This window comes from Molossus molossus, unplaced genomic scaffold (genome assembly GCF_014108415.1).
Source record: "Molossus molossus isolate mMolMol1 unplaced genomic scaffold, mMolMol1.p scaffold_m16_p_16, whole genome shotgun sequence".
In the NCBI taxonomy this organism is placed as follows: Eukaryota; Metazoa; Chordata; class Mammalia; order Chiroptera; family Molossidae; genus Molossus; species Molossus molossus.
In genome coordinates, this window is record NW_023425351.1 from 40,710,820 (window position 1) to 40,737,411 (window position 26,592).

General features: G+C 39.5%; 1 protein-coding gene across 1 annotated transcript in view; it reads left to right on the forward strand.

Moving 5' to 3' along the window:
- The window catches only part of CPQ (carboxypeptidase Q), a 372,888-nt gene that overhangs the window by 255,414 nt on the left and 90,882 nt on the right, over window positions 1-26,592 (forward strand). The window contains exon 5 of the mRNA XM_036263943.1: window positions 17,248-17,339. Coding sequence (XP_036119836.1) covers window positions 17,248-17,339 — 92 coding nt within the window. The remainder of the gene's footprint in view (window positions 1-17,247; window positions 17,340-26,592) is intronic.

A 26,592-nucleotide genomic window follows, 5' to 3' on the forward strand; every position in this document is an offset into this window, starting at 1 on the left:
GAGAGACACATCAATCGCTGTCTCCCGCACGACCCTGACCAGGGCCAGGAACGAACTGCAACCAAGGTACGTGCCCTTGACCAGAAGCGAACCTGAGACTCTCTGATCCTTGGGCTGATGCTCTACCACTGAGCCAAAGCAACCAGGGCTGTGTGTGTTTATTTTTATTTATTTTTATAATTGAATCTATTAGGGTGGCATTGGTTAATAAAATTATACAGGTTATGGGTGTGCGGTTCTACATATATCATCTGTATATTGTATTGTGTGTTCACCACCCCAAGTCAAGTCTCCTATCACCATTTATCTCCCCTTTACCTTCTCCTACCTCCCCCTCCTCCCCCTTCCCTCTGGAAATGACCATACTGTTTTCTGTGTCCATGAGTCTGGTTGAGATTGTACATTTGTCATTGGAGTCTTATGTGTGTGTGTCATTTGATTTCATCTGTTATCATCTTCATCAAATGTCTGCATCCACCTTCCACAGGACTAATCCTCCAGTGAGTCAGCCCCAGTCCACTGGTCTCACTGAGGGGACCCCCATGCAAGAGTATAGGCTTAGACCATGTGCTTAGGGATCAAAAGGGCCTGGATTCAAGTCCTGATTCTTCTGTTATTATATATATGACCATGAGTGATTTGCTTTATCTCCCTAAGCCTCAGTTTTCCGATCTGTAAAAACAGAAAGATAATAGCTACATCTATATGGAGGATCAGTTGAGAAAAATTAAAAGAACCAATTTCACATAAAGTGTGTTTAGTGTTTTGTCATAGCACAGAATAGGCACTTGATGAACAGTAGCTGTCTTTTTACTTTACCTCATTAGCAAACATCTCAGTTCTCTAGTTAGTGCTCTCCCGTTCCATCAGCTGTCAGCATAATGCCAGGAAATCTGTCTGTTTTTTATTTCTCACAGAACTGCTTCTTCACATGCTGACCTCGTTGACTCTCAGGTCTGGGCTGCATACTGTCTGTTCCATGTCCCCTGGCTTTGGAGACCATCTGGTCCTCTGTTCAGTGTGTGCTCACCGTCCAAGGTGAGACCTTCCCAGTCACTCTGCATTGCAGTCTCTGTGCAGCCAAGTACCTGGTCCCGGTAGATCAGTCCCTGGACACTTGCTGTCCATCTGCATCAGCCTGTGCTAGTCTCTAGCAACCACAGTGCACATGCTGATGCCTCAGAGAGCAGGGCTACATGAGCACCTTCATCTCTGGATTCTTGGATTCCATGTTTGATAGGTACCAACATTCTTTTTATTTTGTCCTAGACATTTTCCACCTCACATCTGATTTTTCCTTATTGTAGAACCTGGGTGTGGGCCTAAGGAGTGAGTGTGGTTTGCTGACAGCTGTCCTGACCAGGGTAGTGTTGGGAGGAGGTTCAGGAAAAGACAGAGTAAGGAGTCCACATCTTTCCTTGAGTTTATGACAGTGGCATTTATGGGCAACAAGTTCTGTTTAAGGAATTATTTATCTACTGGGGAAAATAATTCTGTATATATTCTTTCTAAGGAAACACAATTTACCATCTGGCTTTCATCATTTGAAATGGGATTTAAAAATGTCTATATCATCTATATCTGAGTCATTTTGTTCTCAGAATTTTCTCAATTCTTGATTAATTTTTTTTCCTTTCTTCCTTCTTTCCTCCCCTCCCTTCTCCTCCCTCCCTCCTTTTCTCCCTCCCACCTCTCCTCCCTGCCTTCCTCCCTCCCTCCCTCCCTCCCTCCCTCCCTTCCTTCTTCCCTCTTCCCTCCCTCCCTCCCTCCCTCTGTCCCTCCCTTCCTTCCTTCTTTTCCTCATTCATTTATCCACTCATTGACCCAGGTGAGGGAGTCAGCCTGTAAATTACAACAGAAAGGGAGGCTTTCCCTGGAGTGCTGTGCATGGCATGCAGTGAAAACATGGGGGTGGTGATCCTAAAGCCTCCAGCCCACAGCGTGATTTGTATAATTAACGTGATCTGCAGGTGCAGGCTGGTGGTGTTTGATTTACTGTGTTATGTTTTGTGTCTGCCTTTGAACGGCTTATTCACTTTCCACACTTTGTGTTCATGTCTGTCCTCATTTTCCTGGGGAAGATTGTACTGGAAATCTGAGGAGGGGTTAGAAGGTGGGGTCCTAGTGGAAACGAATAGGAAGACTTGAAAACAGGCCCTGTACTCTGATGATGCCTTGTGACTTAATTCTGATGACTCTGTACATGGCTGACCTAGTGAAACATGTTATTTCCTCACTGTTATTGAAGTTCAGCCTCTTTGGGTCTGCCTATGGCTTTTAAAATTAACTTTGTTTTTTGTATGTCAGAGATGTTCTCAATGTAAGGCGACCTGAGTTAGGGTGGTCTAGTTGAAAAGGCATGGATACTGGGTTTTAAAAAACAACCACCCTGTATTTATATGCAGCCTCTAGTACTTTTAGTCTTGATTTGCTTATCTGTAACTTGGGGATAATACTCCCTGGGTAATACAATACTCCCACTATTATAGGATTTTTTAAAAATTAAGTGAGATAATGTCTAGAAAGAACTTAACATAGCTTAGTGGTAAGTACCCAGTAAATCCTTTTCCCTTCCTTCTCCAGCCTCACCTTCCACCCTCCCCCACTGGCCAGTTGTCTTTAACACAGCATCAGTGGAACTGTAAATACTTCCACTGTTATGTAATTGCTCTCCACCAATCTGTTCTTTGATCATCTTTCTGCTTTCCTTCCAGATCTATTCCTAAACTCAATTACAATTCTCCCTCTGGTATAATCTTCCTCTCTGCAGAAAATAGTGAAAACCTAATGTTTAGAAAATCATTTTTCCACAGAAGAACTTAATACACTATAAGGTTTTTATGAATTTCTATTTTCCAACAGGATTTATTGTTGACACAAAAATTAATGTGTTTACATTTGAAGTTTATTTTCCATGATAATCTTGACAGTAATATTTTCCTGATTTTTGAGAAGTCCTGTGATTTTTGTGTGCAGAGATGTATTTTGCTGATATGTCTAAGTGGAGGATAAACTTATAATTTTTAGATTTGGTTTGAAAATTTCTGGAGCTCAGGTTCCCAAAATATGAGTCTTCAACCCATATGAAAGATAATTTATTCTCCTTCTCTCCCACTTATTTCAAGTTAGTGATGATTTTCAAACCAAGTGGTTCAAGACTTTTGTCATTCCCATTGCTATTAATCTGGATATTCCAGTGTTATTCAGCTTCCGAATGTCTCAGAGTCTGATTGCTTTTCTCCATCAGCCTAGAAAAATGTTCTTCTTTGCATTGGTCCCAGCTTTCACCTCTACTGACCCAAACATTTAATCAGCCAACTGTCTATAGACCATATTCGTGTCACTTTGTCTCTTTGAAAACTGGACAGTTTTAGATGGAATTTGAAGGTGCTAATGTGGACCTCTGAGTACAGGGACAAATACAGTAACTTTTTAGATTATATTCTCTAATGTGAGAGTTTCACTGAAAAAAAAGAATTTATTTGCAAAGTTATATGCACCCCTATTTTATTGCAGCATTAGTCATAGTGGCCAAGACATGGAAACAACTGAAGTATATCTAAATACATGATTGTATAATGAAGATGTGGTACATATATACAGTGGACTACTACTCAGCCATAAGAAACGATGAAATGCTGCCATTGTGACAACATGTGTGCATCTTAAGAATCCCCTGCTAAGCAAAATAAGTTCAACAATAAAAGTCAAGAACCGTATGATTTCACTCATATGTGGGACATAAAACTGAAAGCAACAAATGACGAACAAGACAAACAAACAAAGGAAAACATAGGCACAGACAACATTATGGTGGTTACTAGAGGGAAAGTGTGTAGGAAAGGCTAAAGGGGGTCAAATATATGGCGACGAAAGGAGATTTGACTTTGGGTGGTGAACACAATGCAATATACAAATTGTGTATCATAGAATTGTACACTTAAAACCTATATAATTTTATTAGCCAATGTCACCCCAATGAATGTAATTGAAAAAAGTGAAGGTTGCACAGGATTGGTCAGACTTTCCATGCACTTTATCTCTTGGGAAGACAGTAACCTAAGGTGAAGAGCGTGAAGTGGGTATCAGGCAGTCTCAGGCTAGAATCCCAGCTCTGCCGTTGACTAGTTGTGTAGTATTGGACAAGTGAATTAATTCCCATACCTCTCAGTTTCATTATTTGTAAAAGAAGGCAACACCACTTGCTTTGCAGAATTAAATGAGGTAATGTTTCTAAAACTACACGAGCTATTGTCTGGGAACATCTTAGTACAGTCCTGAGTGCCCAGTAAATCTTGGTGCCCTCTCTCCTATCTTGTACTGAGTGTTGGCCGTCTCTAAAATGGCATTGCTGATGCTGTAAGTGCTTTTACCACTATGGCATTGCCCTTGTCCAGCTCTTTTATTTATTATGTTTGTGTCCTACTTCCCAGTTCTATTCTTGAACTCAATTCAGGTCTCTCTTTCTGTGGTGTAACCTCATCCTCCATCCAGAGCAATAATAACTTAATTTTTAACAAATCAGTTTTTTAGATGAATTCAAAGTGCTTTCAATAATGATAACAGTGATGGACATGATGATGAGAATATTGTGGGAATTTCTTATCATCTTCATCTTTTAGACTATAAGTTCCATGAGTCCAAGGAGCATGGCATTCTTCTTCAGCCCTAAATCCCTCAGTTCCTAGACCAGGAATAATTGTTGAATGATTGAGTCTGATATTTCAAGTACCTTTGACTGCCATTTTATCTTTCAGATTTCTGCACAGTCCGAATGACTATTTGTTGATATATATGTTCACTTCTCCTATTACAGAATTTTAGTTTCTTCTTTTATAGAAGAAAAATATTAAATGTATGTGTGTACATACAAAGATGGACAAAGATGATGTGTTTTAATAAGCATTAAATGTGGTAATTAAATATAAAAAAGTTAGAATAGGACAGGAAACAATGTTCTTGAAATGTTAGTATCTACGCAGGCAACGAAATGTAGTAAGTTTACTTTTCTTATCTATTTTTTTATTTTTGTTACAGATGTTTCTCCTTTTTTTCTCCATTGACACCCTCCTCCCCACTCCCCTCTACCCCCGTCCCCAGCTTTGTTGTCCATGTCCATTGGTTATGGGTACATGTATATAAATTCTGTGGTTTATCTCTACCCCCCCACCCTCTCTTCTGAGGGTTGTCAGTCTGTACCCTACTTCTACATCTCTGGGTCTACCCTGTTCCTCAGACTGTTATGTTCATTATATTCCACAAATAAGTGAGATCATGTGATATTTGTCTTTCTCTGCTTGGCTTGTTTCGCTTAGGATGATACTCTCCAGGTCCCTCCATGTCATCTCAAAGGATAAGAGATCTTTCCTTCTTACAGCTGCATAGTACTCCATTGTGTATATGTACCACGGCTTTTCTATTAATTCCTTAGTAGGTTGTTTTTAAGATTTGAGCATGGGGTGTCCTAGTAAAAATTCTGAGAATGGAGGCATCACATTTTTTTCCTGCACTAAGCACATAGCTCTGCATGGATTTGGTTTCATTTTGGAGGTGGAGTATTCACAGACTCTGAACACATCCCTGTAAGCTTAGCCCTAGGAGGACAGCAGATTAACTTGGGGAGTCTTGCTAAGATGACACTCACCTGAGATCTGAGCTAAATTTTTACGAGCTCCTATAAATACTTTGAACAGATTATATAAAATTTCTCCCTTACCCTAACAACTTTTACAAATAAGATGTGACATAATGACCTGGAAAAGCAAAAGCTCGATAAGGTTAGATAATCCATTACCTTGGCAATGTAAGCCTCATAAATTTTGAAGCATTGAAATGATCTGTAGAATACAAATGTCTCACACTATCCATAATTGAAGAATGAAAATATTTGAGATGAACAGCACTTCTGGAAGGCCAAACACTTCTCTTGAGAAAATGCCAGTCCCATGCCCCTAGGGGTAGGGTTCAGTATTTGCAGAGTCATCAATTATAACATTCCAGATCTGCAGATTCAAAGATTCCAGTCTATTTCCACATGCTCTACCTGTCCAAGCCTAGCCTTATTTTCAGACTACTCTCCCTTAGGCAAATGTAACTAATAACTGATTTAATGTAAAAATATCCTCCACCCAAAAGTTATTTTTATAAATTTAATCTATATCTGTCTTGTTGCAACTTAAAACATTTCCATTGGGTGTGATAATCCATTCATCAGCAAATATGTATAGGGCTCTTTGATTTACCAGGAGTTGTGTGTAGAAACTAAAAGCAGAAAGTACATTTTTCATGATTAATGGCCAAATGGGTGGAGCAGAAGATAACACCTTTGAAGTTCAGAGGAAGGAGAAAATAGGACAGGAGGGATTGGAACTGGGTCTTATAAAGTAGTTGGTAAGAGTAAGTCAAGAGAAAAAGTAAAGGCAAATGGTATGGGATAAATGGTGTGAGAAGCACAGAGATAACAACAAGGAGGCCAATTTTTCTGGAAATGAGGCTTTGGGAAGGAGTAAAGTTGGAGGTGAGTCTGGAGGGGTGGATTAGAACCAGTCTGCACAGAACTTCGTATGGCATACTAAAGAGGATGACTCTGTGCTGTAGACCAATGGGTACAGGAAAATATTTGTTCTTTATCTAAAAAAATGAAATACATTTTACTAATGTTTATTATGTGTATTGACAATAACGTGTGCATGTCATTGATACATAAAGATACTTACATGATGCATGTTCAAAATTGTTTTACTGATTGAAATGCATGTTCATAAAAGTTTGGAGGCAGACTGTAGACGATAAGGAGTGATTAAAGACTTTCATGCAGCCAGTGACATGACAAAGCTCTATTTTAAGAAAATGGATCTGGCAGCAGTTATACAGAGAGGATTGGAGGAAATAGTTTAGTTGTTGATTGCAGCAATTCAAAGGGCTTAAATTATGGTAGCCACACTGGGGATGGAAAGGAGGGGAAAGTACCAGAGACATTTTGATGATCTTATCCTGTTCATGATGAGATTTTCCCTTAGCAAGGAGCACTCAGCAATTACTTTGGGAGCTGAGAAAGAAGCTATGTTCAGGAAGATGAGTTTTTGTTCAAAACTGATTGCAAAATATTATTGATACTGCCAAAATGGGAGGTGGTCTAAAATCCTAAACTTAAATGGAACCAAGAACAATGATTTATTAAAGAATACGTGATTAATTATTGGTTAAAGACAAGTATAGATAACTTCATAACTAATTTTATATACACAAGAAAAATCCTAAAAAATGTACATAACATCCTCTAAGAAGGAGCCCTTGGAAGAGTTAACAGAATGACGCTCCTGCATTATAACGTAACTTAGGATTTATAGTGCTATGTGGTGTTGAAAAGAGATTCCAGACATTTTCTCATCTCAGTTGCTTGTCAGAAATGTATTACTTTCTGATAATCCCTGATTCAAGTACAAACACATTTGTTCTTCCTTACCCAGTGTGATCTTACAAGAAATAAAATTAAAAGAACCACATCGGTGAATGTGAATTTATAAGAGAAATCTTGGTACCTGTACTTGATTTACCACCATTTTCTTAAAACTTGCACTGTTAAACTCTCCCCACTTGATGTTTTTGCCATGTAGAACTCTTAACAAAAGTGTGATTTAGAGTTCAAATCTGTCATTAACCAGGCTTCTCAATTTCACCTTGCAGATATAAAACATCTAAATAATGATAGGGAAGAAGAAATAGCATGTTTTAAAATGTCAATTAAATTAGGCTTCTGACCCCTACGTGATACTAACGTTATCTTTGAAATATATTAATGAAACACCTTTACTATCAGGCAATTTACATAAGAGAAACAAATGCACATATTTTAACTTTAGTCAGGTACCAGATATAAACTGAACATTTGTCTCAATCAACCAAAAAAAGCTAAAGATTGAGTGTGCATGTGTATTATTATTTTGGCTAAAAATGAGTAGAGCATAGTATAGAAAAATAGATATAGCATAGTGGCACATCGAAACAAAGGAGCTAAGATTAAAAGTTGCCTGTATATATAGAAGTGAATATTCTCATACGCTGTTGGTGGGAATAAAAATTGGTAACCTTTCTTTAGGGAATAAGAGATATGTTTCAAGAGCCTCAAAAAATGTTTATCCTATTTAGAGTCAGTATTTCTACTTTTAAGAGCTTATACTAAGTATAAAAATTTTAAATGTTCAATAATAGCTAAAAAAATTAATCATTTTCTTAAAAATTATTGATAATAATAGATAAAGGCCATATATAACATGATTTTAAGTGGAAAAGGGGTATAAAACTATATAAAAAATGTCACTGTTTACACATATACACACACACAAATACATGCATTCAAAAATTATAAGGAAATATAACATACTAATAGATTGTTTTCTAGTTTTTTATTATTTTTCTTAGTTTTCAATTTAAATTTGAAAGAAGGATATATATTATATATATTGTTCTTACAATCATAAAAAATATCAAACTAAAAAAATTAAAGAGAACTGCAGAGTTGAAAATGTCAATATCTATAATTTAATATAATTAGCTGATAGATTTCTATGAACATAATATATTTATATAATGATTTGATCAACAAGAGGTCTTGATGTACTAAATTTTGACTAGACCCGTTGGTGCTACAAAAGTAGGTAAATGAAATAGCAACTGAAGGAAACGTAGAAGTTCAAGCAAATCTGATTATCTAGGTTGTTGAGGTGTTTTCACCTGTATTATTTGGGCTTTGGTTTCACCAAGAAAACATATCTTAGCAAATTGCTGAACTGAGGAGACACTAATATGTTTTAGATGAAATGAAAAGACCAGAGTTTTTATTTATACTTATAGAAATACAGTCAGTCAGTCAGTCAGCCAGGATTATTAAAAAGAGAAAAAGTCAGTCTCAGAAAAGTCATGGTCCAGTGGGAGAGCAACATTTACGTGTGTTTGGAAATGAATATAGAGGTATGTATGAAGTTACAGAGGAACACTGAAAATGGGTAACCAACTTCACCCCAGAGTCGGGGGAATCTTCCCAAAGAAAAGAATGTTAGAGATGGTCTTTGTTGAGTGAACACGAGTTTTCCAGAGGGAAACATGAAGGGGCTTTGCAGATAGGAAGAGAGCATATATAAGGACCAAAAATCTGAGAGAGCCTCGCATGTTCAGGGACTGGTGTGATGTGGCTGGAGTTTAGGATGAGAGGCAGAAGCAGGATATCAGAGTAGAAAACTCGGTGAGGGCCAGAAATGGCCTTCACATATTGGTAGTTACAGTGTTTCCGCTTCAGCAATGATTAACTGTGATTTTCCTGGCCATAGAATCCTAATCATTATAATGAGGTAGGATTCTATATTCTGTTCCCTTTGAATCATGGAAATTATAACTGTTATGACCTGTTCCACAAAACAAGCTATAAATATGATTGCTTCTCTTTAATTACTTTACAGTTAATCATCCAAGCCTTCACAGACCTTATTGGCAAAAAATAAGTTACCTCCTATTGAGGCCCTCCTACAGCCTCTGGATGGTCCATGAATCCTGAGACTCTTCTCAGGCTGAGTAGGTCAGTCCTCCTCTGGAAACCAGCAGCTGGCTCTGTATATGACTGCTGTCCCCTCTGGCTGCTGCACGACATCGTTGCACCCCTGCATCACAGTGGTGCCCACGTTGGGCAGCAAGGCTACAACTCCCGCCGTTTACGTTCCTGTTCTCAGTTGTTCCCTAAACCATGACCTCTGCCAGAACTGCTGGATCTGAAGGAGCTTCTGCACAGGGCCACATGCTAGGCTGACATTAGCACTTCCCCTAGAACCTTAGACAACAGCCCAGACTCCTCGTCTCGTCAGCGGTTTCCAGGACCTTAGTGATTGTCACCTTCACCCAACAGTTCTCTCATTCTCAGCCCCTGTCCAACGAAGCAGGGGTGAGGACACTGGGACTTTCCTTCCAGAAAGCCCTGGGCTCCTTTTACCCACTGATTTACCCTCCTGCCCAGTTTCCAGGTTGTTCCTCTAGATGGCTCTAGAGGTAGATGCTTACAAGTTGGATTTTTAAAAAAGTTTGTTGCCCTGCCCAGAGCCTCCCAAAAGTGCCTAATTGCTTTTCCGGCTACATAACTAAGAAAGATACCAAGTAATCTTTTAAGAACAAAAGATTTTTTTAGGTCATTTTCTGTTCCTGCCTATAAAGAGAAGTAGTTGCAATTTATTTAACTAAAATAATCAGTATTTGTCCAATCATGCCCCTTATTTTTAAAAAAATGATAATGTGTTTATATAGTAAATAACAAAGTATAACTTTCCTAAGGTGGAAATAGGTCTTGACCCCTAAACCCATGTATTTAACCACTATGTTTATTCTCTCTTTTCATTCAATATATATATATGCTAAGATGTCAAAATTTATTCTATTATTCAGATACTACACTTATATTAGTGAAGTTTATTGTGGGAATAGAAATCTCAAAGTGTAGGCGTCTCTAAGTGAGCTGTAGCTAAAACAGAGCTGAGCATTAAGTGTACTTATGAATTAGTGCGTTCATATGGAAAATGAGTTGTGTTTCCTCTGCAAAGCTAGGTTGCAGAAGGGAAAACAGTACAGATACACAGTTGTGGAGGGATTGAAAGTGAGCGGTGTGTGAGTATTTGGGCCGATACGTATTGTTAACCAATAGTGTTCTTTAGAATTCATGATTTGGGAAAGCTGTCTGCAAGACCGGATCAATCTGTGTTTATTTTACTTTGCCCTGCTCTTGGTGCAAATGTAAGACAGTCAAATGACCTTTTCAGTGTATCAGTTTAATGATAGTCACCTCTCTAGCCGTCTTTAAGTTTGATAGTAATGAAAAATAAAGTCCAACCAGGTTGTTTTCACCTTTTTAATAGACCCTACTTCCCAATAGCATTATTACTCTCATCAATAAAATGAAAGTGAAATGCATTTATGTCAATATTTCATAAACAAGACAGAACTCTGCCACATTATCAGTAGTTTATTTTCTTTACCTAAAAACCACGATGCTGTAAAATGTTTGTTGCACTATTCAGAGTTCTTAATAGAAATCCAGGAGATCAAAAGATCTCTGGGCAGTTTGTACACATACATAGGGGAACTACTTGCCTATCTTCTGCAAAACCTCAGTGAGAACTGCATCTAGCCAGCTAAGACCGGGGTGTTCCCTCCTCCGCCCCAATTCTAAGACTTTGTTTCATGTGCTTGCCTTGGGCCGGTGCTGTACACCACAGAACAAGGGCCAGAACTGTGAGCTAAGATTACTCCTGAACTATGTCATTGACCCAGTTCTATACCAAATACAATCCCTACATTTGATCTCTTATCACTGCTGTGTTGCTATTGTTATTTTTGTTTTTTTATTGTTGTTATTTTATCTACTTAAAATTCATAGCTTTTAAATACTTAAAATTCATAGCTTTTAAATATAGTTGGGATTTGAGATACACAATAAAAATTATCATTTAAATATGGTAAATATAGCCATGCCCATGTGGCTTAGTAGAATGAGAGTCATCCCATGGACTGAGAGGTCCCGGTTCAATTCCCAGGCAGGGCACATGCCCAGGTTGTAGGTTCCATCCCCAGTAGGGGGCATGCAGAAGGCAGCCCATTGATGTTTCTCTCTCTCTAAAAAAAAAAAATTAGCCCTGGCCAGTTTTGCTCAGTGGTTAGAGCATCAGCATGTGAGTGGCAGCCACTCAATGTGTCTCTCTCACATTGATGTTTCTCTCTCTCGCTTCTCCTCTCTCTCCCTCCCTCTCATCTGAAGATAAATGCAAAAAAATCCTTGGGGAAGATTTTTAAAAAATCAATAAAAACATATTTAAAAATAGTAAATATAGATAGCCTTTATCAACTTTTTCCAGCTTTCATATTTATTACGCTTTTTTATTTTATCCAGAAATTAAGAATTCTGATTAGCCCTCACTTTTAAAGCAAGGAGCCTGTTTATACCTATTTGGACTGGGATATGCTCTGTGTTGGGATGAAAAACATTCCATACTGAAAGAGGTTATGTGTTTGTTTACAACTTAGATGAAACTTATATTTTCGCTTGGCTGGGAATGCATTCTGTATAAACAAAGGTGGTCTACAGCTTCCAAGGAAGATCAATGAGAAATAAATATACTTTTGTAGAAACAAGATTTTCCTGGTCATTACTGGCACAAACTGAGTGATATAGAGAGAAACTAACAATTCCTGAAAACTTGCTATGTGCCAGAGACTGTTCTTTTTTTTTTTTTATTAATTTTGTTACAGATGTTTCTCCTTTTTTTCTCCATTGACACCCTCCTCCCCATCCCCCCCACCCTGTCCGCAGCTTTGTTGTCCTTGTCCATTGGTTATGGGTACATGCATATAAATTCTGTGGTTTATCTCTTCCCCCCCACCCCCTCTTCTGAGGGTTGTCAGTCTGTACCCTACTTCCATGTCTCTGGATCTACCCTGTTCCTCAGACTGTTATGTTCATTATATCCCACAAATAAGTGAATCATGTGATATTTGTCTTTCTCTGCTTGGCTTGTTTTGCTTGGGATAATACTCTCCAGGTCCCACCATGTCGTCTCAAATGATAAGAGATCCTTCTTTCTTACAGCTGCATAGTACTCCATTGTCTATATGTACCAAAGCTTTTTTATCCATTCGTCTACTGATGGACACTTGAGCTGTTTCCAGATCTTAGTGATTGTAAATAGTGCTGCTATGAACATGGCGGTACATATTCTTTCTGATTGGAGTTTCAGGCTTCTTAGGGTATACTCCTAGAAGTGGGATCACTGGATCAAATGGCAATTCAATTTTTAATTTTTTGAGGTGACACCATATTGTTTTCCATAGTGGCTGCACCAGTCTGCATACCCACTAGCACTATACTAGAGTCCCCTTTTCTCCACACCCTTGCCAACACTTATTGTTTGATGATTTGTTGATAGCGACCATTCTGACAGGTGTGAGGTGATACCTCATTATTGTTTTAATTTGCATCTCTCTGATGATTAGTGATGTTGAGCATTTCTTCGTATGTCTCTTGGCCATTTGTATGTCCTGTTTGGAGAGGTGTCTTGTTAGGTCCTCTGCTCATTTTTTAATTGGGTTCTTTATCTTCATTTTGTTGAGTTGTATGAGTACTCTATATATTTTAGAAATTAACGCCTTATCTGATGTATCATGGGCAATTATGCTCTCCCAGTGAGTGGGTTCCCTTTCCATTTTGATGGTTGTTTCTTTTGCTATGCAGAAGCTTTTTAGTTTGATGTAGTTCCATGTGTTCATTTTTTCCTTTGTTTCTGTTGCCTTAGGTGATGTATCAGTGAAAATTCTGCTGTGTATGATGTCCAAAATTTTGTTGCCTACATTTTCTCAGAGATTATTCTTGATATGCATTTGCCTTATTTTATTTTCTTAACAATCCCATAAGGCAATTACCACTTTCTTTGTTGTATAGATGAAGAAATGGAGGCTCAGAGTGATTAAGCCACTAATCTAAAGTCACAGAGCCAGGACTGGCACAGCAGGGAATCACAGAGTGCTTGTCCAGGTGCCAAGGCCAATCCCTTGCTGTGACCTTCATTGCCCATGTGTGGACTAAGGTGGCCTGGGGTCCTGAACCCCACATTGGGGGCAGGATCTGGTCATTGAATGAAGTCCCATGTATTTCTTTTTTTTTTTTTTTTTCCTTTATTGATTTTAGAAAGAGAGGAAGTGAGAAGGAGAGAGAGATAGAAACATCGATGAAAAAGAACAATGCTTGGCCGCCTCCTGCACGTCCCCCACTGGGGATCAGGCCCACAACCTGGGCATGTGCCCTGACCAGTAATTGAACTGGTGACCTCTTGGTGCATGGGTTGACGCTCAACCACTGAGCAACACTGGCAGGACTCCCATGTATTTATTTTAAGTTTAGGGACAATGAGAATGACAAAGTGGAAAGAGACTTTGGAGCCTAGTCAGGTGTTTACTTAAGCACTGGTTTCCTAACCTCTCTGGTCAAGCCCTTCACCTTGGCTGTGGAGCAAGCTGGTGTTCCTGCAGATGCGCACTGAGCTTCTCAAGAGCTGGAAGGTAGCTCTGTCTGCCTTTTTAGGGCCAGCCATGCACCAACAGCTGCGCTGTGGTTGTTTGGAAGCTTTAGATTTCCTTGTTTTAAATGGATTCCTTCTTTATTATTTTAATGTAATGTCATTGGTCATCTGGCTGATTTGAAGTGTGAAGGAGATTAATTCTGTATGATCATACCTTTCAAGTGGAACAGCAAATCTATAGGGATATTCAGGGCGTTTTCTTTCTAAAAGTGAATTTTTATCCTTATTTAGAGAACTTCATCATTTTCATGACTTGGTACTGTTTTGCTGATAGGTGCAGAGACATGTAAAAAGAAAGTATATTTTCCCCTTTTGTATGGATTTTTTAAATGTTTAGAATTTTTATTTACTGTACTTTATTCTGTCATATTTTTCTGTGTTGCAGGCCAAATGTCATTTGTTTTAAATTAACATTAAGTACATTTCTTTTAGGCAAACCAAATATTATGAACTTTAGGCACACTGAATAGATTTCTTCCTCCAACAATTTAAATTTGTGCCATGAATGTGAACAAGTGGCTTGATCTGGAGCAGGCAGTGGGCACCTTCGTGTTCTTTTTCAGCAGGTATTTGAATGCCTTTGGCAGAACTTCCTCTCTGAGTATTTAGATTCCCCTTCTCCCTACAGGAAAAAGTGTGAGCTCTGTGATTGGTATCCATTGTAAAGTTTTACAGTTCATTGGTCAAATGTCTATTACGTGCCATTTAATCCTCACAACCACCCTAGTTATTGTATAGGCCTAGAATATTCTCTCCACTTGTCAGAATCGCAGACAGAAATTCAGGTAGATCAGTTTCCCAGCAGGTGCCTATCAATAGCAGGGATCATCAGATCTGCCTGCCTTTTTCAGCTACAAGCTTGCCTGCGAGTGAACTAGCTGAGGGGTTTTAGGAGATGAGGCTGGTGAAGTGGTGGAGGGCTTTGCATTTTACTCCAAGATGGACACCGAGTTTTGGATTCATTTATTCATTCACCACCTATCGTTCGGGCACCGAATGTGTGCCTGATAGTCTAGCAAACCGGGGGCATCACAGCGAATCAAAAAACAGAAACCGCTGTCTTCTACAAGGTTACATTCTGGATATTGTTGTTTTTGAGCAGAGAAATGACATGATTTGGTTTAAGGTGATAAAGGTCCTTCTGGCGGCAGTGGGAACCCCACCTGCAGAGGGGCGAGGACTGTGGCAGGGAGACCAGAGAGCAGTGACTACAACAACAATCCAGGCAAATGAGGGTGGGGCTTGGACCAGAGAAATAGCAGAAGTGAGACGGATTCTAGGCAGATTTAGAAGAAATCACCAATGGGACTGACGAAGAAATTGGGTGTGGAAATGGCTTGCCCAGGCTTTAACTGGAACTCAGGTCAGCCTGCATCCTAAACCTGTGCTTTTTAAATTATGCTAAAATGATCAAGTGTAAAGTGGCTTTACAGCAATATTCAACTTAGTGAAAAATGTAGCCTTTCCAGCTCCTTAGCACTAGGCTCTATTAAAGGAGAATAATGTCGGTGCTGGAGGAGACAGGACAGCGCTCCATTTCCCAGGAGCATTTATCATCCAGGCTGCTCCCTTGAAGGCCAGGGGCCTGGGTGGCAGCACGTGTGTGGATATACTTGGGGTTTGCAGTGTGTCCATCTCAGAGCCACTCAAGGCTTTCCCTGTGGCTCCCGTGTGGTGAGGCCGCAGGGCGGATCCTCGTAGTAAGATGTATGCACTGCTTCATGTTTTTCTGCCTGTGTCATCTCTCTTAAACAACACTACGAGGTATGAATCAGACCAGACTTTACTGCTTGATCACAAAGTGGGATTTCGGTGCCTTGTATTTCAGGTTTGGGAGACAGAGCTTCCTTATAGTTAGCTTTCACTGAGCAGACATTGTCATTCAAACATGGTCCTACATAGATCGGGCCTTTCAGTAACGTTAAGAACTCCAAAGTCCACCTTGGCCGGTTTGGCTCAGGGGTTGGAGCGTCGGCCTGCAGTCTGGAGAGACCTGGGTTCGGTTTCCGCTAAGGGCACGTACCTCGGTTGCAGTTTGTCCCCGGCCCTGGTTGGGTCGTGCGGGTGGCAACTACTTGATGTGTCCCTTTCACGTCGATGCTTCTCTCTCTCTCTCTCCCTCCCTCCCTCCCTTCCTCCCTCCCTCCCTCCCTCCCACTCTATCTGAACAAAAAATGGAAAAATGTCCTCAGGTGAGGATAAAAAAAATATTTAAAAAAAAAAAAAAAGAACTCCAAAGTCCAAGTTTGTCTTTCCCACACCGATGAAATGGCCACCACGCTGTTTCTGCAGCAATAAGGTTGATGCAATGTTATTCTCATTCCGTTCATTTTCACTGACCTTTCGTGAATTACCTTATATTTCCAAGTTGGAGAGGAAAATGACCATAGGTAAATAGAAACATTGCCTCTGCTTGGCAGGGATCACATTACTGAGAATAGCTAGCTCACTTGTGGATGTAGAGTAAGAAGCAATCCCCTACACACCTTATCATGAAATAGAGTCACATGATTTGATTCCAGTTCATCACTGGAAGGCCCCATGAACTGCCTAAGTCTTCCTACCTGCATCTTTTGTATATGATCTAACATCCCACTAAACATTGGATCTTGTGGGTCAGGATGTCCATATAAAGATATGATTAGAGCCCTGGCTGGTTTGGCTCAACAGTTAGAGTGTCGACCTGCAGACCAAAGAGTCCTGGGTTCGATTCTGGCCAGGGGCATGTGCCTCGATTGTGGTTCATCCCCAGCCTCGATTGGGGTCATGTGGGTGGCAGCCAATTGATGAGTCTCTCTCACATCCATGTTTCTCTCTGTGTCTCTCTCTCCCTCCCACTCTGTCTGAAGATAAATGTAAAAATGTCCTAGGGTAAGGATTTTAAAAAAAGATGCAATTAGAGGCTCTCACTTCCTGGCCTGCAGGCAGAGTTTGCACAACCCCTTTCTACATTCACCAGCCTGGAGATCAGCCGTGAGGGTGCTCCTTCCCTGTGTCAGTCACACTCTGCATCGGGGAGCCACACGGGGGAGAGAGGAATATGTCTCTGATTCCTTTCTGCCCCCAGGATTCAGAAGAGAGGCTTACCATTTTAAAAAATTAAAAGCAACTGAGGAATGCCTTATTTTATTATTTCTCTCAGGGCTGCGTCCAAAGAGGACTCTACGTTTGGTGCTCTGGACTGCAGAGGAACAGGGTGGAGTCGGCGCTTTCCAGTATTATCAGTCCCACAAGGTAAGAGCAGCCTCCGATTGCTGGGCACTTTCACACGTGAAAACAGAGCAAATAGCAGTTCCTTCTATTGTCCTGAAGACTTTCAACAACATTTTATGGTAGGCTGACCCCAGCAAGCACTGCCTGTAAAAGCCTTCTCCCTCCAGTCTGTAAAGGAGAACGCACTGGTGAGCCGGTGGTGCTGTGGTGTGGAGCTCAGGTCTCTCCATCACTCTCTGACCTTAGAAAAATCCCAACTGCCACACTGCCATTGTCTTCAAGGCCCCCCAGGTCTGCTACACTCAGGTGTGCTGAGAGAGAGTAACAGGTAAACATCCCCTCTTCTCACTGAGCCTACTCCCGTTCTTTGGTCCCCTCAATCCTCCTGGGAGCACTGGTATTTGAAAGCCAAGTCCTGAGGCCTTGAGTCAGGCAGGACATTGATAATGAGGTGGGAATGGCAGCAGCCATATAGTCTCAGACACTGACTGTAATAAGACAAAAGTGAAGCCTGAGGCAAGAAGTTGATAGTGGAAGATAATGATTAGAAATATAAGACCTCATTTAAGATGGGAGACAGAGAGATTAATGTCATGAGCAACCTTCGAGGGAGGGGAAAATGTGTAAGCTCAGAAATACTCTGGATCAAATCCAATGTTAAGTCAAGGAGGAATTCCTCAATCAGTGGGTGTGCAGCTGAGCCGGGAGGCTTGGGCAGAAGAGTCGGATCTGGTCTGTTCCGGCCACTGCATCTCCAGACTAGAAGGAAGACTCGCCAGCTTAACTTATTAAAATCAGACAGAGGTTTATGGGTTTTTTTTTATTGTGTTTATAGCCTTTTGGATCACTTTACAGTTAGTCTCTATTATCTTATTGTAGCTCATTAGAGCTGAAGAATAATGAGTTCAGGGTCATGAATTTGGTCACCAAACATAGTAATTTACTGTACAGAAAAAAAACCAACAACCATGCCTTATGCTCAGTTCCTTCACCACCTCAGTTCTTTTGGCCTCTCCTGATTCTGAGGGACAGATGATTCCAGGGAAGTGTTCTCTGATTGGTGGGTCAGTAACATCATCTTCTATATGTTGTAGTAGATGGGAACATCAGATATGGGTTATTCAGTAACATTCAATTACTATTTCTGACGGCCTACTATGTTTCATGTATTTATTAGGCATTAGGTTTAGTGTCATTAAAATGATTGATCTAACTTTTCTGAGACTTCAATCTAAAGGACATGAACAACTGAACTTCAGTTATATTAGAATGTGTGAAGTGTTCTGATAAAGAATAAAGTACTGAAGGCAGAGACAGGAAGCTCCCCTAACCTGGCCTTGGGGAGCCATCAGGATAGGCTACATGGAAGAAATGACATCTAAGTGGATACTGAATAGAGATAAGCTAAGGAAAAGGCTTGGCAGGGAAGAGGTGAACACTTGGTAGCGGGAATTGTATGATCAAAGGCTGGAGGTAAAGAGAACACAGCACATGGAGAAACTGGAAGGAAATCGGAGAAAGTGGAAGGAATTCTGAGAGGTACATAAAATGTAAGATGCATCATTGTAGGAGCATAGAGTAGAGAGGGTAACAAGAGCCAGAACAAGAAGAACATATAAATCACGTTTAGAAGTTTGTACTTTCTCCTGAGGCAGGTAGAGTAACTGGATTATTTGTAAGGAGGAGCTTTTAGATTCGATACATCTTGGACCCTATGGAAAAAAAAAAAAAAAGACACACAGAATACCAAAGTACTGTTTGAAGCACATTATTCTCGATCATTTACTTAACTCTAAGGAAAAAAACATTGAATTTAAATTGCAAAGAATCGGGCTTGAAATTTCCTCCACCACTGCAATTTTTTAGATCTGACAAAAGGTTTATTTCTCTGTAAGTTTTTGAATTTCACTGAAGCCTACTAAAATACATGGGTGAAATCAGACGTTCTCGGAGGTTTGCCAGTTTCAAAGGACTTGTTCGGTATTCTTATGATTAACATAGTGTTAGAAGTGTTGACAAGAGTGTAATCACTTCTGTGGTGGCTGAGTTTAACTTTAAGTGAATATAACAAGCGAGTCACAGCCAAGGAGGACAAATCAGATTATCTTTAGACTTCTCTATAGTATTATTTAATACCAGAAAATAGTCAAACAATTTCCATTTCTTCCTAGTCACAAGAGAGAAATACTTTGTTCTATATAAGGATCTGCTGAAACAAATAAGCTCTAAAATTTCAGTGGTTTAACATAATAGCAGTTTATTTCTCGCTTATTTAACATCCAATGTAGGAGAGGGCTCTGTTCCACATAGTCATTCAGGGATCCAGGCTGACAGGCTCTTCAGCAACAACAGCCTGGACAGGCATCAATATCCAGCTGGCAATCAGGGGGAGAGTAAGAGCTTTTCATGGGGCAGTTCTGGAAGTGCACAGGGAGAGGCAGAGAGAGTGTTTTATGCTTGCTTAGCAGAAGTCTAAAATGACCTTCATCCACCATTAACCATTGTTACCTCTAAGAGAAAGGTAGGATTCGATTGATATAGTGAATTATATAACTCCATTTTGTTAATTTTCATGAACTAAACATATTATTTTTATAATAAAAGGAAAATTTACGTAAAAGAACAAGGGCATTAGTAAACATGGATGGAGCTTGAGGTATAATGCTAATTGAAATAAGTTAGGAGAAAGGCAGATACCATAGATTTCACTATATGTGGAATCTTAAGAAAATAAACAAAACAAAACAAATTTAAAATAACCTCATAGACACAGAGAACAGATCAGTTGTTTTCATAGGGAAAGGGGGTTGACGTGGGCATAAGAAGTAAAAGGGGGTCAATTGTATAGTGATGGATGATAACTAGACTTTGGGGGGTGATCACTGTGTAGTGTATGCAGATGTCAAGTTATAATATTGAAACTTAGATAATAAAAACAAAAATATAAAATAACTGCTAGTAATTTTATGGTACAGTTATGGTTGTTAGTGATCTATATCAGGGATCAGCTGGCTACCTGTTTATGTACAGACCTCAAGCTAAGATTGTTTTTACATTTTTTACTGACATAAAACAGAGTTTTTATTAAGTATTAAATATCTGACCCATTACAGGAAAAGTTTGCTGACCTTTGACATATATGATAAAAATTGTAAAGTATTTTTACATTTTTTTTTTTTAGTTTTCCTTAAGCTTTCCATTTCAGCTTACAAGTTTTATTCTATTTATAAATGTCTATTTAGGGGGTAGGGGGTAAGGGTGAAGGTAAAATGTACAAACCTTCAGTTACAAAATAAACTCTGGGGATGTGATATACAGCATGGTGACTACAGTCAACAACACAGTATTATATATTTGAAAGTGGTCAAGAGAGTAGATTTTGTTGTTGTTGTTAGTCCTCACCCAAGGATATTTTTTCCATTGATTTTTAGAGAGAGTGGAAGGGAAGCAAGGAGGGAGGGAGAGAGAGAGAGAGAAACATCGATGTGAGTGAGACACATCGATTGGTTGCCTCTGCACGTTCCCCAACCACGCTGGGGATTGAATTTGCAACCCAGGCACATGCTTTTGACCAGGAATCAGACCCGCAACCCTTCCAAGCATGGGCCAACATTCTAACCACTAAGCCACACTGGCCAGGGCAAGAGTTTTTAAATTAAATTTATTAGGGTGCCATCGGTTAATTAGATTATATAGGTTTCAGGTATACATTTCTATGATACATCATCTGTATATTGCATTGTATACCTACCACCCAAGTCACATCATCTTCTGTCACCATATATTTGACCCTTTTTACCTTTTACTATCCCCACTTTCCTCTGCCAGCCACCATACTGTTGTCTGTGTCTGTTTCAGTTTTATATCCTACACGAGTGAAATCACATGGTTCTTAGCTTTTTCTGACTGACTTTATTTCGCTTAGCATAATATTCTCAAGTTCTATCCATAGTGTCATAAATGATAATATTAATAGCTAGCTTTGTAATTATGCTTTCTTATGAAATACTGGTGAAATTATTGTAATAATTGCCAGCCTCACTAAACTGTTGTGAAATATGCAAAGCTGTTTGTGGTTTATGTATAAATTTTGAAACTCATGTGCACCTTTATTATAATGTCTAAAATGCTTTTTCCAAGGAAACACACTTTGGCTCAAAAAGGTCTGTAAGCATTTTGGCAGCAGTTAAATAATTCAAAGGGTAAATAATGAGTTTTCACTATATTTTGGAGTCAACGGGAACAGAAATCATTCCTGGGGTCCATCCATCGTGCCCATAACAATTCATAGCAGAAAATCCCATAAAAGAAGTGTATGCATTTTTTTCTTATTAAAAAAAATGCTACTTTACATATGTTTTGATAAGCTATAAATTTTTCTCTCCCGGTTTTAAAATTATTTCCACGGTCTCTTTCTTCACATTAGCACATGAACATGAGATTGCATGTGCCTTATGTATATGTAGATTGTATGTGCCTTATGTTTATTGATTTGTTTAGAAGTAATATTTTCCATGCTAGGAGTGTTTTGTTGAGGTATAATTAGCATTCGTAAATAAAATGCACAGCTCTTAAGTGTACAGCTCGATGTAATTGTTAAATGTAAACCCTCATGTAACCATAGAGCATGCCTGTTACCTTGGAAGTTTCCCTATCAGATCAACCGGTGGACCCACCAACGGTAATTATTATGCTGACTGATTTTTATCACCACAGATTGGTTTTGCCTGTTCTTGAACTTCATATAAATGCAACCATACAGAGTCAGACTTGAGTATGATTATTGTGATTCATCATGTTGTTGCGTTATCAGTGATGGTCTCTTCCTACTATGGAGTAGTTTTGTGTTGTTTGCATCTAACACAACTTTTTTATCCATTCTCCTGTTGGACCTTTGGGTTGTTTCTAGTGTTAGCTATTATAAATAAGGCTATTATGGACATTTTTATACAAATCTTTTGGTGGACGTATACAATTCTTTTATTTTCTAGGAGTAGAACTGCGAGTGTATGTCTACCTTTGTTAGAAACTCCCAAAGAGGTAAGAGGCTGTACCATTCTACATCCCACCTGCAGCCTGAGGGAGTCCCAGGTGCTCCCCATCCTTCCCAGTGCTCTGTATTGTTAGACTGTTTATTTCTGGCCATTCTTGTGGAAGTAACATTTTAATATTTTTCAAGGTACAGGTCTGAAAAGCTATGCCTCCATTTCTAAGGGTCATCATTCTTTCCCCTTTCCTGCTTCCTTCCCTCAGGACTACCGCCTGCATTCCTTGTCCTGCCTTATGATTTAGGAAGACCAAGGGCCATTTTCCCTGCATGCCGTTTGTGGGGCCGTTAATGGTTAGATTGCCCTTTTTTCAGTGTGGAGGAACACCTTGGCAAAGCAGTATGTAGATATGCCCTCCTGCTCGTGACCACAACTGCCATGCTGGACACACACTTCCCACGGTGGCTGGGCTGTTGGAACTTCCCAGGAGCCAAATGAGGGCCTGAGGAGAGAGTGATCCCCAGAGGGTTTGAGGGGGAGATTTCTCTTATGCCTACAACAGAGGTTATTCTAGAAAGGGAAGTGGTGGCCAAAATGCCTATGTGTTATTCGTCCTTCCTGAAACTGTTTTATAAAAACATGAACTTGTTTATTGCTGGAATTCAGCTTGCATTCACTAAAAAGTAAATGACCACAGAACTTATAAGCACGTACACATGAACAATGGACATGGACAACAAAGTTGGGGACAGGGCGGGGAGGGAGGGGAAGGGGGGAATCAGTGGGGGGGAAAGGAGAAACATCTGTAACAAAAATTAATTAATTAAAAAATTTTTTAAAATTAAAAATAAAAGATTCATCCTAAAAAAAGAAGAAGAAGTAAATGACCATATACAGGAGGCTATTATTGTGCTCTACTGATTTTTAGGACTTTACTTACAGGAATAAATTTTTTAAAATATTAGAAATTATTTTATTGAATTTTAAAATCAGTGGATAAAATGAGTGTTGTCCAGATGCCATTTGCCTAATCTGCTTTTCATGGGAACAATGTTTCTTTCTTTTCCACTCTTGGAAGGAGAACAGGATGTCATTTCTCATGTCCTGAAATGTACAAAAGGAAAAACAACACCACCACCCTAGAATAGTTTCAACTGGATTGCTGGCATTTTTAAATCTTTTCCATTTTAAGCAAAAAATATGATCTGGCATAATTATAATGAGTAAGGTAATCTGGCCTGGAGAAAGCCTCATTACACAAGATAATCAAGTAAAATAGATTGATATGTTCTATCTAGCATGAAAAATAGTTTAACCTTTTCCTGATTTATTGCACAAACCACTGGCAATTGAATTACAGCGCCTGTGAACACTGCTGTGTTCTGGTAGTCATTAATAAGGGCACTATTTTAAATAGGCATTATTAAATGAAGAATGGAATATATGATCTCTCTAAATACATCAGTTTATCCTAACTTGAGCCAAGCCTAAATCAGAAAAAGTTAAAATGAATATGTATACTATTTTGTCCGAATTTCTTTTATTACAGTGCTGAAGAACAAAATTTCTCTGTACTTATATAAATATACAAAAATGCTAGCTTCTTTTAGTAGTGAACTTCATGTCAACGCCTCAGCCCACGCTAAGTGCAAGTTTCACTCAAAACTAAAGGAATATGTTAGCAATGCTTGTGAGACTTCTTCGTGTTATCTTGACAAAGTTTCCTTAGCATTTTTATTTCACCAACCTATTGCCTCTGTCTAATGTTAATTTAGCTACGGTGACACTGCTAGAGTGAGAACAATTTTGTACTTCTCTGCAGCTCTGGTTGTAAACATAATAGCCCTGATACAGGCATTCAGCATAATCGTGTCTGGACTGTTCTCCAGAGTGGCCTTTCTTATATCGTTAACGTTCCATGCAGTATAGACATACTAATCAGAGGTTATTGTCTCAATCATTACTGCCGGGCTTTTATGCATCCTGTGTTTCTCTGTCAGTGCCTAGATATTTGCATTAGTCTGTCAAGCACATCGCAAAATTGGTTTAAATTTTATTTATCTCAGTGTATTCTTGGTCTGGAGCCCCTGACAGTTCCAGCATTCACATAATTTCGATAGCACACCTGGGAGCTCTTAGGGGTCTTATGAAAATTTGTGGATGAATTATTTTTTTAAAGGGGCTACCTTTTGCATTTGTTTGCTTTTCCTGTGTAGAATTCCATTATGAGTATGGGACTTCAGAATTGTCTGTATGTAGGGTATTTACAAAGAGATGTATGTCAGCCTGGGAAGAGATATCCCTTTGATATTAAGACATACATATTATGTCACCTTCCAAATGAACATGAGTAGGCTTCAAGTCACGTCTTCCGTTTATCTCTTTTTAGAAGGGGGTCCTTCTTACATGATTTTCATTATTTTTTTTCTCCAAGAAAAGAAAGAACTAGTTTAAAATAAAAAGACAAGCTGTGACAACTAGAATGGACTCTCTTCATGTTCTTAGGATGGCAAGACCTTGCCTGCAGTTGTGGGGTGAATTTATCAACACGCTATGGTTTCAGATCACAGTGAAATTTTCTCAAGTGTTGGTTGTAGCCCAGTACATGTAAAGAACAATGTGCTGACATTGGTGCCACCATTACAATCCCAAATAAGGCACCTGGCTTTCCAGGTTGGTTCTGAGAACACTGTGCCAAAGCACTGAGGTTTACTGTCCAGAATTGTATTTAGCATCTTGCCTCATTTATTCTCCATCCTGAAACCGTGAAGAAAGACTTCAGTTTATAGCCAGCCTATTTGACCAGCTTCCTAGAGGCTGCCTAGTTTCTGTCTCAGTGACTCCTTGTGCAAACCAGATCATGAACTGATGCAGAAGGACCCATAGCATATTTGGTCATGAACTTTCTAAGGGAATCAGGTTGGCACACCAGGATGCTCAAATCTGAATTGAGATGTCATGCATTAGGCTCACAAGTGACCTATACGGTGGGTCAGAGCCTTTGGGGCGACGTCGTCCCATCATATACACTCTGGCCGTACTAAGCTGCAGAGTCAAGCAAACCACTCTTGAATCACTGGCACTGTCTCAGTTTCCTTGGCACTGTCTTTCCCTCTATCTTATAAATCAGGGGTTGGCAAACTTTTAAAATAAAGGTCCAAAGAGTAAAATATTTTAGGATTTCAGGCTGCATGACCTCTGTTAACTGAACTCTTCCATTGTAGTGCGAAAAGTAGCCAGAGACAATACTAGACAAACGAGCATGGCTGTGTTTCAATAAAACCTGAGGAGGAGGAGGGGAAGGGAGAGAGGGAATGAGAAAGGGACAGGGAGGGGAGGGGAGGAAGAGGAGGAGGAGGGCAGGGAAGGAGAAAGGCGATGAGGAGGAGAGATTTGGCACTCTGGATAGTTTGCTGACTCCTGTTTTAAATACTTTGGGGGAAGAAGTTTGAAGAACTTTTTCCTGAAGTCTTTCCCAATCTCACAGTCTCCCCTTTTGGTGGAAAAGGTTTACAGCACGTGGTGGAACTCTGACATTTAGAGTGTCCTGTATGTAACATGTCAGCTTTCACGTGACTGTGGTTTGTAAGCGCAGGACCCGAGAGGCTGCCGCTGTTTCTCCTGAGGTGCTTGGCCAGCAGAACACGCCATCACCAGGTCAGTCTGCTGCCTTCATTGCAGCCCAGTGGGCCACACAACAGACACAGGAACCTGCCTGGAGGAAGGGGTGAACATACTTTCCCAATATTTCTTAAAGCAGCAATAATATTCAAAGATGTATTTTAAAAGGCACATTCTTTTTAAGTCTATACATATAGAAGGGCCTTTTAAAGAAATCAACACTCCAATACATCTTGGCATCATTCCTACTAATAATGAATAATTGTCATTCATGTTTAACCACATCCTAGGTTTATTCATAGATTTACCCAGAGTGTATCTTTTTTAAAACTGAATCATTGTCTAGGAGAGAGGCACTTCCCAGCGGACCCTAAGAACATCATGTCTTGGTCATCAGTAACCCTTCTGGGAGTCTGTTTCCTATTTCTGGCTGCTGTGGTTTTTTGTGTAAATCGTCCACTTTTTTCTATGCAAGGGAAAATAATGTATCACTTTTAATAAATCTGAAAATCCAGTACTAGAAATTTTTTTTTGGCTAGACGTGTACTGTTTTCCTTATTTCATAAATAACAAAGAGGATCAGATAGGTAAAGAATGTACCTAAGGTTGCACAGCACAACCGTGAGGTACAGAGACTAAACTTGAACCTATCTTTTCTGTATCCA